The sequence below is a fragment of the Cornus florida genome, unplaced genomic scaffold (genome assembly GCF_030987335.1).
Source record: "Cornus florida cultivar Cherokee Brave unplaced genomic scaffold, ASM3098733v1 CherokeeBrave_3.0.0_Hap2_Chr08, whole genome shotgun sequence".
Lineage (NCBI taxonomy): Eukaryota > Viridiplantae > Streptophyta > Magnoliopsida > Cornales > Cornaceae > Cornus > Cornus florida.
The window spans coordinates 9,171,593-9,187,944 of NW_026775578.1; the positions used below are offsets into that span (position 1 = coordinate 9,171,593).

The window sequence follows — 16,352 nt, forward strand, 5'->3', positions numbered from 1 at the left end:
CCGCCTGATCGAAGGAAATTGCCAGATATGTGAATGCTTCACTTTCAAGTAGTGTGTTTCAGTGTTTCAGATATTGGTTCGGGGAAGAGTAACAAACATGCTTTACTACAGTCAAGAAAAAGAGAGTAATAATTTGGGAAAAAAAATAATAAATGAGGAAAGCTCAGCTGCGCGTGATCTCGTCTTGAATCAGACGATTGTGTGGACCCAGCCAGAGCACATTGAGCGCAGTGTTTCATCACAGCTTATCTCTGAAATTGCACCAGCCGGGAATCGAACCGGGGTCTATACCGTGGCAGGGTACCATTATTCTACCCCTAGACCACTTGTGCTTCGTACTTGGAAAAGATCATCCTAATTTGCTGATAACAATTTCTATTGTTCATTTACTTTCTTTTTTTTTTATATAAAAAAAATCAATCTTATTATCATTTATCATAGAAGGTGTATGTTTTGTTTGTGATTTTTTATTTTTATTATTTAATATGTCTTTAAAAATTTACTACGTAGTAGTAATAATCAAAACATATAATAATACTTGTTAAAGTTGCTGATGCATAAAAAAAAATTTCCAAATTAAAATTGATGTATGGATCAGCCATATCTATTTGAAAAAAAAAAAAAAAAAAAAAAAAAAACTGAATTCAAAAATTAGATTAGTGATTTAAATTTGCATTACAAAAAGTAAGATGAATGATTTTAAAATAAAATAAAATATATTATTTGATTTCAATATTTTAAATATAATTCACAATTTTTGGCCTTAGGTCCCAACCATATTTAGCCCGCCCATCATGAGTCCAGGAAACTAAAATAAAAAAATAATCGAGGAGGAGAAAGCTCAGATGCGCATATTTTCATCTTGAAACCAGATGTAAGTGTGGACCCATCCATCACAGGAAGCGCATGGTTTCATCATAGCCATTCCCTGAGATTGCACCAGCCGGGAATCGAACCCGGGTCTGTACCGTGGCAGGGTACTATTCTACCACTAGACCACTGGTGCATCATATCTGCAAGGTAGGAGACATAAATATACATTCAAGTAGAATGATAGTAGTATTAACTAACCAACAAATACCTTCCGGGAGAAAAAAAACAAAAAACTTGCCAACAACAAAAAATAGTGCTTGACGCTGAAAGAATGTTCAATGATGTTCTCTCAATTGAAAGTCCTGTGGGTTAGGATCAAATAAGTTGTCTTTAGGATCCCAAAAACTATTGGGATAAAAGATATATGGAGTATAAGTAAAATGAGATTTAGGTGGTTGGATAAATTATTTAACTTCATTATTTTTTTATAAATTCAACTCATATTATTTTTCATTATAATTATTTCTTTCTCTCTCTACCTCTCTGTTTAAATTAATCTTTATTTATAGAGTTTTTAAAATTCAATTCTTTGTTGTGAAATAATTTCTCAACTTAACTACAAGGAGTTATTATATTAGTCACAATTCCAAAATAGAAGCATCCCAAATTAAAAAGGAAACTAATTTCTCTATATAAATTTCGAGTCACAAACTCAACAATCTTCACCTTGGCTTGAAATATGTCTTCTTGAGCTCCTCCATAACTCCACCTCCATTAAAGATCTCTCCACCTTGAACTTAACATTTTCTTTTTCCTTATCGTTCTTCGCCATTCCGCCACACTCATTTATTCCTAACAAATTCCAAAATTCAAATAATTGAACCTGGAATTTACCTTCACTTCACTAAATTGAACTCTTCTTGTTTCTAGAATAAAAGTTGGTACTCTTACAATTGTCAAGACTTCTTTTTTCTCTTGTAGCTCTTGATCCTCCAATTTAGTAGATCTTAAAACGGGCTTCCATTCCGTCTTTACAATTGCTCCACCTAGCATATTATTTTCCAACAAAATATAGATATTATTAACATTCCTTTCCAAAAGCATAACAAGTGGTCCTATTATAATTTTCATCAATCCATTCAATCCATTCTTTACTTCACACCAACAATCCTGGGAAGTCAATGCTCCCATAGAGATCACATTCATTCCAAGACTTAAAATATGACATATATTCGTTAGAGTTCTTTCCAAACCACTATTTATGAGGAAACACATGGAAGGAACAAGCAAAATCAAATATTCACTCCTTAACTTCTCCCTTGTTATCAATGATTTATAACACTTCATCATTATCACTCCATTTTTTTGTATCCTTAGACACAGTAGCGAATGTATTCTTCTTTCTTTCCGGAAATACCACTGAATATGCCCCTTTCTCCCACACTTGTAGTATATTTTCTCTGACAATGGCACAAGGTTTTTTGGAGCTACAAATATCTTCTTCTCTTAAGCAATAAGAACTTAAGCCTGAGCATCACGATTTTTCTTCATCATTCAACTTTTCATTAGAGAAACAAAACACTCTTAACTTGTTCCACCGAGATGGTATCTCTCCCATAAAGCAAGGTATTGAATAAATGCTTATGAGTAGAGTGTACCGATGTTAACAAAATAATTATTTTAATATCATCACTTAACTTGATATCAACATTGGATAAATAACAAATAATTTTGTTGAACTCACCAAAACGTTCTTGTAAGCTTACCATTTCTTTTCTCTTAAAGGAATACAACTCTTGCTTCAAGATTAACCGATTAATGAGATTACTTCCCATGTACAAATTTTCCAAGTTCTTCCATACATCCGCTGCTGAATCTTCTTCTATCACATCATACACAATATCATTTGCCAACAAGCCAAAGGCTGAAGTTTCTTCTCCATCAAACTTCTCGATCACATATTTTTCATTTGTAATAGTTGTCGTCATGGCTCTGAAACCACTTGTTAGGATCGCACACACACTATTGGCAAATAAAATATATAAAAACACACACAAGCAAAACGAGATTTACATGGTTCGACAAATTGTCTACTTCCACGAGCGAAGAACGACTATCTTTACTTCAAAATTTGATTACACACTCTTTATCTTCTCAAAAACTCAACTCACCTTTTTTCTCATTATAATTATTTCTTTCTCTCTCTACCTCTCTATCCAAACCGATCTCTATTTATAGAATTTTCAAAATCCAATTCTTTGTTGCACAATAATTTCATAACTTGACTACAAGAAGTTACATTATCAATCGCAATTCTAAAATAAAAGCATCTCGAACGAAAAAGGAAACTAATTTTTCCTTATGAATTTTGGACTAGGAACCTCTACGTTAAAACTTTTCTGCATTATCCTAAGTTGAATCTTAGAAACTTTGACATGTGGCCGGCCTTTATCACAGATCTATGACTTATAATGCACCACATCAGCAAATTAAAAATAAAAAATAAAAACTAGAATTGTTTATGTAACGACCCTCACCCTGGCTAGACACAATATTGTCCGCTTTTGGCTCACCCAGACCAGAGACTTCCCAGGGGGTCACCCATTCTGGTACTACTCCAAGTTAAGCACGCTTAACTACAGAGTTCTGATGGGTTCACGGCTATCACGGCTTTAAAACGCGTTGTTTCATAAAAGGGTGTTGAATCTACATATAGCATTTGCCCCATCCACGGTCGCCACAATCACCCCCCCTTTGGGGCCTAACGTCCTCGTTGGCCACACTTCCGGCTGGGTCAGGCTCTGATACCATTTGTAACGACCCTCACCCTGGCCAGACACAATATTGTCCGCTTTTGGCTCACCCAGACCAGAGACTTCCCAGGGGGTCACCCGTACTACTCCAAGTTAAGCACGCTTAACTACAGAGCTCTGATGGGTTCACGGCCATCACGGCTTTAAAACGCATGGTTTCATAGAAGGGTGTTGAATCTACATATAGCACTTGCCCCATCCACACCCAGACAATGTGGGATTGTGCACCTGTAGCTCGCCCAGTGTGGTAGCCTACTGGTGCCCCCTGCACACGCTTACACACACCCACCCACAAGGTCGCCACAGTTTAACCGATGAATAGAGAAACGTCGTTAACGAATGCTAAAACTTTTTCAACTCTCCATTTTTTCTGGTCTCTTATGCCTGAAACTAGTGGGTTCTTCATTGTTACAAACCTTCTCTCCCTCTTTCTAGTTTGTTCCTTCAGTAATTCTCTCTATGTGTTTATATATATTCTTAAAATTTTGAAAGAATTGAAGTAAATTGGGATTGGTATAGAATTGGTGGTGAAGTTTGCAAATTTGTGATGATCATCGGTGAGTTTTAACCTAATTTTTAATTTAGATTGAATAACTTGCGGTTAAACGGAATCAAATGCAGTTACCGTAATTAACAAATCATATATTCAAAAGAACACACTTGTATCATTGATTTAGATAATAAAGAAATAAAAACAAGAAAAATTGAACAACCTAGCTTTATGTACGGTGGGAGGAAATTGGAAGGAGCAGAGTTCAGGTTTAAACCAAAAAAAAAGAATTAGAATAGAGGGAAGACAATGGAAGGTGAAGAGATCTAAGAATCTAGTTGCATGAGATGAAACGGGAAAAAAATCAAACCAAGAATACTGGTAAAGAGAGGTGGTGGTTAGAAACCTAAAACTGTTTTTCTTCCTCAAAACATTGTCATTTCAAGCATTTTTTATCATTAAATTATGTGGAGCGTTGCCAACCCTAAATTTAGGTGAAATGACACGTGTTAAAACCATAACAATTCAACTTAATATAATGTAGAGAGATTTTAAGTTAGATGATAATAGTGTATGAATTTCTAACCGCAAACCAACACTTTAAAAGTTTGTGAAATTATTACGGCAGCCAATCCAAATATTTTTGTTGTTGCACAAAATCATCTTGGTTTTTTGATTGTCAATCACAAGCCAACAAGTAAAGGAGCAAGGGAAAAAAAGAAAAAAGAAAAAAAATGACATATTTGCTTATGCGTGCAAGTCCATAATAATTTCTTTTGGTTTTAGATAGTGGTCATATATGTCAGACCAATATATAGACTACCTAATTTATGCAGTTGGCATATGATAAATGCTATACATAAAGGTGCATTCTTCTCAGTTCTCTCCATACTACAAAAAGTTTCTTCCTCTATAGCTCACCCAGTGAAACTAGATGTGGGGCTAAACTGTCTGTGAATGTTTTCAACCTAGTTTAAACATGGAAAGGTTGCATAAATGTCCAGTCAAATTCTGATGATGAAATACTAAGTTTTATTCCATGCATTTAGTTTGTAGAGAATAGAATATTTATATTGCTATATACATACTCCAGTTCGCAGTTGTGTTCTTTATAGTACCTTCAAGAGCAGAATAATTTAATTTCAAAACTGGCTCTCTAACAAGCAACGTACATATTTTTTAATATTGAGCTAGAGATTGTGAGGAAGTTTGAAATAATTTGAAAGATTCTAAAATATTGGGGAGTTTGTAGAGATTTGTAAAGTGTGAAAAGTTTTACAAATATTAAAGAGTTTTGTAGATATATAAATATTTGAAAGAGAGTGTTCTAGAGGAGTGATCTTACCCATATATGTAATGTAGGTTACAACTTCATTAAAGACAATGCCTATATATATATAGATAGGAGTTTCATAGTTTCAAATTTGGAAGACCAAGAGTGTAATAAGTCAAAAACATATTAAATAGAATAAAATGATTCAGTATAGCCCAACAAGAAATACCTAAAAGATAGGTTTAAAGAAAATCCTTTAGTTACATAACTTTGGTTTGTTAAATGTCAACTTCTTGAATTAATAATTAAAGTTATATATACAAATCCTTGTATATATATACAAGGATTTGTATATAAGAAATCAAAAATTTATAAACTTCTAATTTGATGCTCCTTCTTTCTCTCTCTCAATTGTTTTTTTAATTTTTCTCCAATCATTCCAACTCTATAAAAGGTTTTCTTCAGTTTTTTTCTCCTCTGTAACGGTATCCTCTCCCCTAAACTTAACATACTACTTAGAATTTATTTATTTTTTTTGGGGAAAAAAAAAAAAAAAACTAAACAAAAATCAAAGAAGAACACAGAAGAAGCCATGCAGTACACTTTCCCACACCCTTACAATCTTGCAATATCAACTTCATGAGCCAATCTGTTACGTGTTCAGAGAACCCATGCAATAGTTGACCCCCACACTGCCTCCCAATACATCTTTTACAATAACTAACAATAGAGTTTTCAATTTATTTTTTTGTCAAAAACCTAAATAACTAAATTATCTTTAAAAAATCAATAAAAATAATTAAAAGGTGTATTCGGTTATATGAAATTAAAACTTTGAAATTAGAATTTATAAAATTTGAGAAAAATAACTAAAAAAATTGAATTGAAATTTTCTCAAATTTTATCGATTTCAATTTCAAGGCTATTCCTAAAATTTATTTTTTTAAAAAAACGTATTTTTTAGATTTGTAATTAAAAGTGCATTTTGTGCCCTAGGTACCAGATTTAAAAAATTCACCATTACGGCACTCAATTTTGTGCCTTTTTCGGACTGAAGGCAGGTGTTGGCTCTGTTTGGGCTTGTTTTTGGACCTTTTTTTTTTTTTTTGGTTGGTTCTTCTTTGTTCAGCTTAGCAGCCCAATGGACTAGTTGTGGCTCACTCACTGTATGGTCACCTTTTATCTACATATATGTCGCTTAATCATTTGAAGGGAAAGAAATAAAAAAAAAAAAATGAACATTGACAACCTTATTTATCTTAAAAATATATATTAAAAAGGGATTTGTACACTTATATGTAAAAATTCCTATTAAAAATGTATCAAAACAAAAATAGTTTAAAAATCAATTTTTAAGATTTTATTTTATATCACTACTTAGATTCTCTAATAAATTTTTTTGTCTTCCCTCCTAGTACGGAAGGAGGTTTGAGCAACAAAAGAAGGATAACAGTTCTAAAATGAATAAATAAATAATATTATATCAAAAAAAATTAAATAATAATAGAGCTCATTTAATTAGCAATTACTATCTCTATTCCAAAAAAAAAAAATCTTTATCAAAAAACTGTAACTCACAAACCCCAAAAGAGACATTTTTTTTTTTTTAACGGAAGAAGTATTATTTTTATATAATTATATTTTCATAGTTACGAAACTATTTTATAATTACATTTTGTTTTATATTTTTTTATTTTATTGTGAATAACGATTGTTCCCAGAATACTCATCTCGAACGATTTATTTATTTATTAATTTTTTTTTTTCCCAACAGCGATTTGTTTTTTTACCCGATTAATAAGTTAAACAACTCAGAACAATTTTTTCTCAAATATTTATTTAAAGAAAAAATAAAAATAAAATTAAGGAACTCTCACTCGCTAGTGGCGTCTCTCTAGTCTCTACATAAGTCTATATTAGCAACCGTTCTCTCCCAAAAAAAAAAACCCTAGAAGAGAGTGGCGGCGAAAGAAAAAGCAGGGTTTCAGGAGGCTCTAAGTCATCAATAAACATGGTGGATCTGATATCTTAGCGTAGTTTCTCACTCATCGCTAGTCGATCATTTAACTGAATCTGCTTGTATTTCTCTATTCGTGCAGACTTTCAAGCGAAGGAATGGAGGCCGCAACAAACATGGCCGTGGACACACCAAATTCATCCGCTGCTCCAACTGTGGCAAATGCTGCCCCAAGGTCCCCCATTTTTTTTCTCTCTTGATAATATATGTATATATATGTATGTGTGTGTGAATTCAAGGACATTTTGTGTTTGTATGTATATATCTTTCAAGATTCGGTCAATTTTTGAGTTTTCCTAATTGTTATGCCTGTGATTGGTTTTATTGTAAGCTGATTGGAATATTTCTCTGATTTGAACTGTACGGGTTGATATGCTGGCTAGATAGTGTTTCTGTAATTTCAGAACTGTAATGCATATGTGTGCCCTGACATAATTAATTTGGAATTTTCAGAAGTTTGATTAATTTTGAATCTGGTTATTAGGATAAAGCTATCAAGAGGTTTCTGGTTAGGAACATTGTTGAGCAGGCTGCTGTTCGCGATGTTCAGGAGGCCTGTACTTTTGAGGGTAGTTCTTTCTTCTTTTTCTTCAAATTTTTTTTTTTATTTTTTTATTTTTACATATTATTATTTTGTCGGATGATACATTTAATGATGACTAATGACCGAAAAAGTGCTGATTTAATTTTTTTTTTTTTTAAAGCATATGTCCTTCCCAAGCTGTACGTGAAGATGCAGTACTGTGTTTCATGTGCAATTCACTCCAAAGTTGTTAGGGTCCGCTCTCGTACTAATAGGAGGGTTCGTGAGCCGCCTCAACGCTTTAGGCGCAGGGTAAGCTAGCCTGCTATGGTGCCTTCTGATATAGTTGGTTTTGCTTGTTTCTTTGCCATAATTGTTAGCTTTTGTTACTGAGCAACCTATTGGTCTGTCATGTTTCAGTAATTTTCTCCATTACTGCTGTTTGAGATGGGCGCATTAAGTATGAGTCGCTTGTTATCTTGTGCCTGAGGCTTTGATTGGTTTTGGTGTCTAATTTTATTCTTCTGACACATATCATTGAGCTTATTATCATACTGGATGCGTATGTTCTATTGGTGCTGCAATTTATTAGTCTTTCTTTTCTAGTGATTTCATGTACTAGAGTAGTTTTTTTTTTTTTTTTTTTCATTCATTCATTCATTTTGGTTATTTATCAATATTAGTTTTTAATTGTCAAAATGTTTTGCTTTTCATGCACTTTATCTCTTCTTATTTTTATCTGGTTCATTTATGAAATTTCAGTTAGTCCAAGAGCCAGGTTGGTGGCCTATATTTCGATTAATTGCCTTTAGAAAATGTCCTTTACATGAGTGGAGGTCCTAAACCTCTCAGTGTGCTGTGTTAATAAAATTATTTTGAACTTGTAATTGTGGAGTGGCTTTGGATGTTCAAATGTTCTATTTTGGCACTTGCTTGAATAGTTGAATGGTTTGGGATATTTTTGTATGCTGGCATTTTCTGCATATCCCTGATGTTGATTTGGTTGTGGCGATGAATTGGGTAATATCAACCTGCTAAAGATTTTTGTTGTTTTTGTAACCTTTTCTGATGTTTTCCGGGCTATCGAAGTCTGTGCGGATACAAGGAATAATATATCTTTTAGTCCACCCTTTGTATCTCATAAGAAGTATGTTCCTGTAATGGCATATGAGTATATGACATAATTTTGATATTGGCCAAGAGATTTCTCCAGAAAGTGAATTACATGAATCTGTGTGGGTGTTAGAGGCAATATTGTGTACTCTGCTGAGATCCAATCACTCCTTAATGAGCTTCAATAGTCTTTGTTGGATGGACTTGTTTATGTGTGTCGACTTAGATTAAAATCCAAGTGTCATCTGATTAAATCCCAGAACTATAGGATACAAGACATGGCTAAATATTTATATATTTTAATATTGTATGTCTAGGTACAAGGTAAAATTTATCTTAACATAGGCATTTTACATGTGAACCTCTCTTTTGAATTAATGATGTGGCAAAATGAGAATATTAATCTAGCTTTATGTTAAATTTTATAATAAATTTGTATTATTGGATGTGCATGCGCAACTATCAAGTGCAAATATGGACACAAGATACATGTATGGCACAATAAGAACACACTGATACGACAAATCTCAAAAAAATAGGAATCGCACACTGTAGGGATATGTCAAAAAGTAAAAATATTATTATATATAGTTGATTTCCTCATTTTATTTACATTATAATAATTTAATTACTCATTGGGAGGCTAGAGTGTCGTTTTTGTTTTATAAAACTTCATATTGTTTTTCTATTACTATTACTTTTTAAATATTTTTTTGATAAGTTTATTCTATTACCATTCTTTGTTTTGATATTGTCTTTATTTTTTTTTTGAAAACTAATTAAAAAGTTCCCCCCGCCTTGCCCTGATGAACGTGTTCTCGCCATATCCTGCAGTGTTTCCGCTGTGTTCTATGTCGTGTCCAACCAAGAAAAAGATTATTCAAGTTCTAGGACACTCCTAAAAGTAACAGACACGTGTCTGGTTGTCTCTCACACATGTCCAACATTGCCACGGCACTCCTAGAAGTGTCTGTGCTTTCTAGATGTCCAACAAGATAAGTTGGACACATATCGTGACCTATATCGAGGTGTTGTCTAATACGGATGGTTCACTCATTTAGAAGAGTCCATGACTCGAGGTATCTGTATAATTGTTCACACAAGTTGGTGCTGCTTGGAAAATGTCTTTCAGACTCCGCAAAACTTGCATTCTTAAATTACATGCACTCACACAATACAATTGATATTTTCAAGTCTAGTTTATATGTTAATCTTCAATGAATTTGAAGCTGATATGCTTGTTGAATCTATCTGAAACTGGTTTGTAGACCATGAAGAGGCTGTTGGTTTAATTGAAATGCTTATTCAATGGGGCTGACTAAATGAGCCATCTATTTGCCTCATTTAGCTCTCTATTTCCTTTTCAATTTGTGTAGCTTGTGCACTTTTCTCTGTTAGTGGGACTAAAGCTGTCTGATGGTGTTATATTAAGTTATACTTCTGTAAATATGGTAGTAATGCCTTTTTATCCTTTCTTACATGGGTTTTCTGTCTCTCTTTGGAATATCAGGAGGATCTGCCAAAGCCAGCTCCAGGACCACGCCCTGCCGGAGCACCGCCAATTCCTCCTCGCCCCTAAAAAAAACCAACTGGTCACATTACATTCTGCTGCTAGGATTTGAAATTGGGTTTTGCACTGATTTATTATGGATTTTGTTATTTATGTTTTAGTTATGTGGCTTAGTGCCCGGATATCATGTTGAATTCAGGCGAATCAAATTATTGCATTTTATTAATGAAGTTTGTGACATTTTTCTGCGGATAAGCATCATGCTGTCGAAGAGACTATTTCATTCTGAAATTTAAACAGTAGATGGGATTGTGAAGAAAAACCTTGAAAGCATTCATCTCAGGCGTTGAGCAAAGGTATTCATCATCTTTCATGTGAAAACTTTTGATTGATTCAGTGATATTGTTTGTTCTTGAGATCTGTCGCCTTATATAAGGCAACTTTACTTGGTTGCTTGTTCTTGCACACCGGCCGAAATTGGTTGAATTTATTCTATTTCCATGTTTCATTTGTCACGAAAACTGGACCAATGTTGATGTCCATAGCGTTTTAAGTTAAAAAGCTGTAACAGAAGCTTTTGAACTTGAAACGCTTTTGAACTTAAAACGTTTTTTCCCCACATGAATTATGCATGATGGACAGTTTTTGTAAAATTCTCTCAACTGCCATTTGTTATGTTGCTGCATCATCAAATAAAAATTATGCAGTGTGAGAAAATGCGCTTGTGATTATTGATTGGGATCATGTAATAAATTTTTCTTAAGAAATGGCTCCTAATTTATATGCCTTATGGTTTTATTATTGCTGGTAAGATCATGCTTAAATATATGAAATTATTCCAGGTACTGCCACAGTTGCCTAAAGTTTGAGTACTTGAAAAGAAAAAGGGTGTATTAGGCGAATTTTTGGGAGAATTGTCTTCAACGTTAACAAAATTACGAAGCAAATCAAATCTTGTTTGTTTTGTTAATATTAAAAATTACTGGACTAATTGCAGACAATCCTTCTATACTATTAAATTACTAAATTTTTCCTCCATTTTTATTTTTATTTACAAATAATCAGGTTTTACTCCTTTTTTTTACACCAAACTTATTGGGGGCTAAATGCAATAAAATAAATAAAATTATAGTAAGAGGGGGGTCATTTACAAGACTACAATTAACATATGCTAAATATTCATATGACGGTGAAAAAATGTCTTATTATGTGCTATCAAGCAACACTCGTTGCAAGTTTGTATTGGCGGTTTACTGGTGATATTATCTATTATTTATTTTCTTTTTAATTAAAAAATAATATTTTCTTCAATTCCGTGAATAAGATTATCTTTTTTCTTTTTAATTAAAAAATAATATTTTCTTCAATTCCGTGAATCAGATTATCTTTTGCTTCAAATAAGTGTCTTCATCAACCCTAAAATATTGTTAAAAACATCCTATTGTAAGTAGTGTGATCTCTATTGCAAAGGGTATGTCACCAATTGATCATTCAATTTATATTTAAAAAGGTACAGGAGGAGGCTTGATATATCTTTTCCTCTTGGTAGGGATGAAAATGTGTATTAAATTTGGGGATATGTCCATAGAGATTTCTTCCTGTTATACGATATTCTTGATTTGTAACTTTAAGAATAGTTTTCTGTTTTCAGAAAACTGAAAACTGTACAAAAAAAAATCTGCTTGGTTCAATTTTCTAAAACTGTTTTATGAAAAGTCAGTTATAAAAAGGTCTTTTTCAGAGAGACTCTTTTATTGTTATCTAAAAATTGTTTTCTTTTCTGTGAATTATTTTCAAAATTATAAACCAAGCAAGCCCTAAACTTTTCATGATTCTCAGTCTCTCATGTTTGGTGCAACGGTAATCGGTGACTTGTACTCACGTTTCTTCTTGCGGGGTGATTTGGTTTCGGATATATGGTTCTCTTCGATTGACTTGTACTCTTGTTTCTTCTAGCGGGGTGATTTGGTTTTGGATATGGTTCTTTCTTCGTTCCCTCCTTCGATCTTTCGATTTGCTGAGCAGGTTGGTCGTGTTGCTTCGTGTTGCTCGTTGTTAATTTCTTTATTGTTGTTGTTGTTGTTGTTGTTGTTGTTATTGTCGTCACTTAACAGGAAAAATAATAATTTAATAGTAGGATTAAAATTTAATAAATATGGAGATTTCACTATGCATGTAAAATGGCCTATATCCACAAAAGGGCACTGTTGTAACATAAAAAAAAATATATGTATATATGAGTTTACAATACAAATGTGAATTTTGGCTACCGGAGGTGAAATTCCTTGAACATGTAGGGTCTGGGGATGGGGTTTCTGTGAATCCTTCAAAGATTGAGGCTGTGGTGAATTGGGGAACAGCCGAAGAATGTATTTGAGATTCGTAGTTTCTTGGAACTAGCAGGTTACTATCGCCGATTTGTGGGGAATTTCTCACGACTAGGTGCATCTATGACTGGACTCACTCGCAAGGGAGTTTAGTTCATTTGGGATTAGGCTTTTGAGCGTGCTTTTCAGGAATTGAAGAAAAGACTAACAACTGCCTTAGTTTTAGTGATACCTGAGCGTGGCTTGGGTTACACCATTTATTGTGATGCCTCACGGGACAATTTGGGTTGTGTGTTAATGCAAATCGAAAGGGTGGTAGCTTATGGTTCACGTCAGTTGAAGACCCATGAGCAGAATTATCCAACTCATGACTTAGAGTTAGTAGCAGTGATTTTTGCCCTAAAGATGTGGAGACATTATTTGTACGGAAAGAAATTTGAGGTGTTCTCTGATCATAAAAGCCTCAAATACCTCTTCTCACAGAAAGACTTGAATTTGAGACAGAGATGATGGATGGAGTATATGGAGGATTATGACTTCGACTTGCAGTATCATCCTGGGAAAGTTAATGTGATAACTGATGCTTTAAGCCGAAAGTCACGGGGTAGTATGGCTAGCATTGCCATTCGGGAATGGAAAATGATGGAAAACATAACAGAGTTAGGCTTATATTTCTGTGAAGACAGAGAGCCAGCCACCTTATTTAGCCTTATTACTCAACCAACTCTAGTGAGTAGAGTGATTGAGGTGTAGCAGCACGACAACGAGGCTATTGCAGCTCGTACTCGCATTTTGAGCAGCGAGGTAGTAGAGGATTGGGCAGTTCATTCTGATGGAGGTTTGAGGTTTAGAGGTAAGTTGTTTGTGCCTTTGCCCTGTAGAAATGATATCCTTAGGGAGTTTCATTACTCTCGACTTGCAGTGCATCCAGGTGGCATAAAGATGTATCACAACTTGCGTCACCAGTATTGGTGGAAGGAGATGAAGAAGGATGTAGCTCAGTTTGTGGCTAGATGCCTTACTTGTCAACAAGTTAAGGAAAAGCATCGGAGGCCTGCAGGGTTGTTGCAGCCATTGCCAGTGGCAAAGTGGAAATGGGAACATGTTACTATTGACTTAATGATAGGGCTACCGAGATCGCAACAAGGACATGATGTTATTTGGGTTGTGGTTGACAGACTAACCAAGTAGGTCCATTTCCTACCTATCCGGACCACAGATAGTGGGAAAACCCTAGGAAATTTGTATATCAAAGAGATAGTGAAACTACATGGTACTCCAGTATCTATTGTGTCAGATTGGGATACTCGATTTATAGCCCGATATTGGCGAGGTCTTCAAGAAGCTTTTGAAACTCAATTGAAATTTAGCACAGCTTATCATCCTCAGACTGATGGGTAGTCAGAGCGGACTATTCAGATTTTAGAGGACATGTTACGTGCTTGTATCTTTGGATTTTCGTGGTAGTTGGGAGGATCATCTTTCATTAGTGGAGTTTGCCTATAACAACAGTTATCGATCTAGTATTGGGATGGCACCATTTGAGGCGTTGTATGGTAGGCCATGTAGGTCACCTATTTGTTGGGTTGAAGTAGGGGATGCAACTACCTTAGGTCCTGATTTAGTACGGGAGACTACAGAGAAAATCAGAACGATACGCTAACGATTGGTCACAGTTCAGAGTCGCCAAAAGAGCTATGCCGATCGGAGACAGCGACTTTTGTCATTTGAAGTGGGGGATCATGTGTTTCTCAAAGTTTCTCCATGCAAGGGGTTATTGCGATTTCGTCTAAGTGGGAAGCTATCTGCACGGTTTATTAGACCCTTTAAGATTTTGGAGAGAGTTGGAGAGGTACATAGCTTATCATTTGGCACTACCACCACGGTTTTTCGATATACATAATGTTTTTCATGTGTCCATGCTACGAAAATATGATCTAGATCCTTCATATGTGCTTAATTGGAAGGACCTTGAGATTGAGAAAGATGTGTCATATAAGGAGCAACTGATGGATATTTTGGACTCTGGGGAGAAAGTTCTTCGAAGCAAGACCATTCCTTTGGTCAAAGTACTATGGAAACACCATGGAGTGGATGAGGCTACGTGGGAACGTGAGACAGACGTCCGATCCATGTATCCTGATCTATTTACCAATGAAGATATGTTTTAAATTTTGAGGACGAAATTTTTTGACCCAAAAATATATATATTTATTTATTTATTGGTACTATTAATTGTATATTAATATTTAGGTTAGTTGATATTATTTTGATTAATTATATATATTAATATATATGTGTATCTATGCCTTGATATTTATTATATGTAGTATAGAAAGTACATATAATTGATTAAAAGAGAATAAAATAGTTAGAATGGTTACAAAGGAAAAGGTGCCAAGGATGTTTTGACATTCTGTGGGTAGCTAGAGTCATGGTCAAAAGAAAATACTGTGATAATAATATTAATAATGTAATTATATGAAAGTGTAATGATATAAAAGCTATTTAAGGTCACGTGAGTATTTGGGAAAAGATTGGGTGATGGAAAAGCAGAGGACTACATAAGTTATCAAGAAATAAGAAATCAATTATATATAATCGTAACAATAGAAACATCAAAAAAAAGAAAAATAAAAGAAAAAATAAAAGAACGGTGTGAAGCACTAACCCCTTTCTTCTTCAATTCTTCTCTCTAAAATTTGAAGATCTAAGGAGTTAGGTTTTGCAAGGAGTTTAAGAATTAAAGTTGTTCTATTCAACGCGTTCTATAATTGGAGCAACAATTCGTGGTTATTGATCTTTTAGAGTTTTAATTATCTTTAATTGAGGTAGGGGTATAATAACCTGACTAACCCTTAATTATGTGATTTGTTCTTCCTTGTGATTTTGTTGAATATCATGTTCTATATGTATTTTTTTAATTATTGTTTAATTATTTTAAAGTAGAGTAATTTTGTGATTTAATTTGTGTATTAATCAAAAATATACTATTGTTAATTGCTATGGATCATGGACATAAATTGTTGCACAATTTGGAGTTTAAATTCTGATTTTTGATTTATTTGAGAATTAATGCATTCAAGGTGTTTGATAATATATTTTGTTGAATGGTAATATTTTGACACACTTGGTAAAGGTATGGAACTTGGTTTAAGTATTGTTGATTGGTTAACGGGGTTGTACCATAAAAGCAAGATAGGGCTCGGTGCCCTTAGGTGAAAAACCTTAGACTTGGCCAAGTGGTGCTCGTACCCAACGGGTTAGTAGCCCGTGAACTGAGTAGGTGTTACGTGATTTGCGATGTCAAGTGCACGGAATTACGGACAATGCCCGTATTTGATTGAGACGTGATAAATATTTAGGATGAATATTTCGGAGGAAATTGATTAAAAAGTTTATATTATATTAATATAATTATTTTTATATTCAAGCTTTCATCAAAGTTGCTTGGTTGTGGCATCTCATATACT

The 16,352-nt window shown here is 34.0% G+C and overlaps 2 protein-coding genes and 3 non-coding genes across 5 annotated transcripts; 2 read left to right on the plus strand and 3 right to left on the minus strand.

Annotated features, from left to right (window-relative positions):
* Positions 1-159: 159 nt before the first annotated feature.
* Positions 160-247, minus strand: LOC132272293 (small nucleolar RNA snoR114). Its single transcript, XR_009470033.1, has one exon. It is a non-coding gene; the product is annotated as a small nucleolar RNA snoR114 (small nucleolar RNA).
* Positions 248-837: 590 nt separating this feature from the next.
* Positions 838-924, minus strand: LOC132272292 (small nucleolar RNA snoR114). Its single transcript, XR_009470032.1, has one exon. It is a non-coding gene; the product is annotated as a small nucleolar RNA snoR114 (small nucleolar RNA).
* Positions 925-935: 11 nt separating this feature from the next.
* Positions 936-1,006, minus strand: TRNAG-GCC (transfer RNA glycine (anticodon GCC)). Its single transcript has one exon. It is a non-coding gene; the product is annotated as a tRNA-Gly (tRNA).
* A 6,250-nt stretch (positions 1,007-7,256) lies between these two features.
* On the plus strand, positions 7,257-10,807 carry LOC132269265 (small ribosomal subunit protein eS26x-like). The gene is made up of 5 exons (XM_059770404.1): positions 7,257-7,403; positions 7,489-7,581; positions 7,891-7,975; positions 8,111-8,241; positions 10,553-10,807. Exons 1-5 carry the CDS (start codon positions 7,401-7,403, stop codon positions 10,619-10,621), a joined length of 381 nt encoding a protein of 126 aa, XP_059626387.1. The 5' UTR covers positions 7,257-7,400; the 3' UTR covers positions 10,622-10,807.
* Positions 10,808-13,401: 2,594 nt separating this feature from the next.
* On the plus strand, positions 13,402-15,050 carry LOC132269686 (uncharacterized). Its single transcript, XM_059770942.1, has 5 exons — positions 13,402-13,538; positions 13,761-14,066; positions 14,347-14,444; positions 14,556-14,731; positions 14,847-15,050. Exons 1-5 carry the CDS (start codon positions 13,402-13,404, stop codon positions 15,048-15,050), a joined length of 921 nt encoding a protein of 306 aa, XP_059626925.1.
* The last annotated feature ends 1,302 nt before the right edge of the window (positions 15,051-16,352 follow it).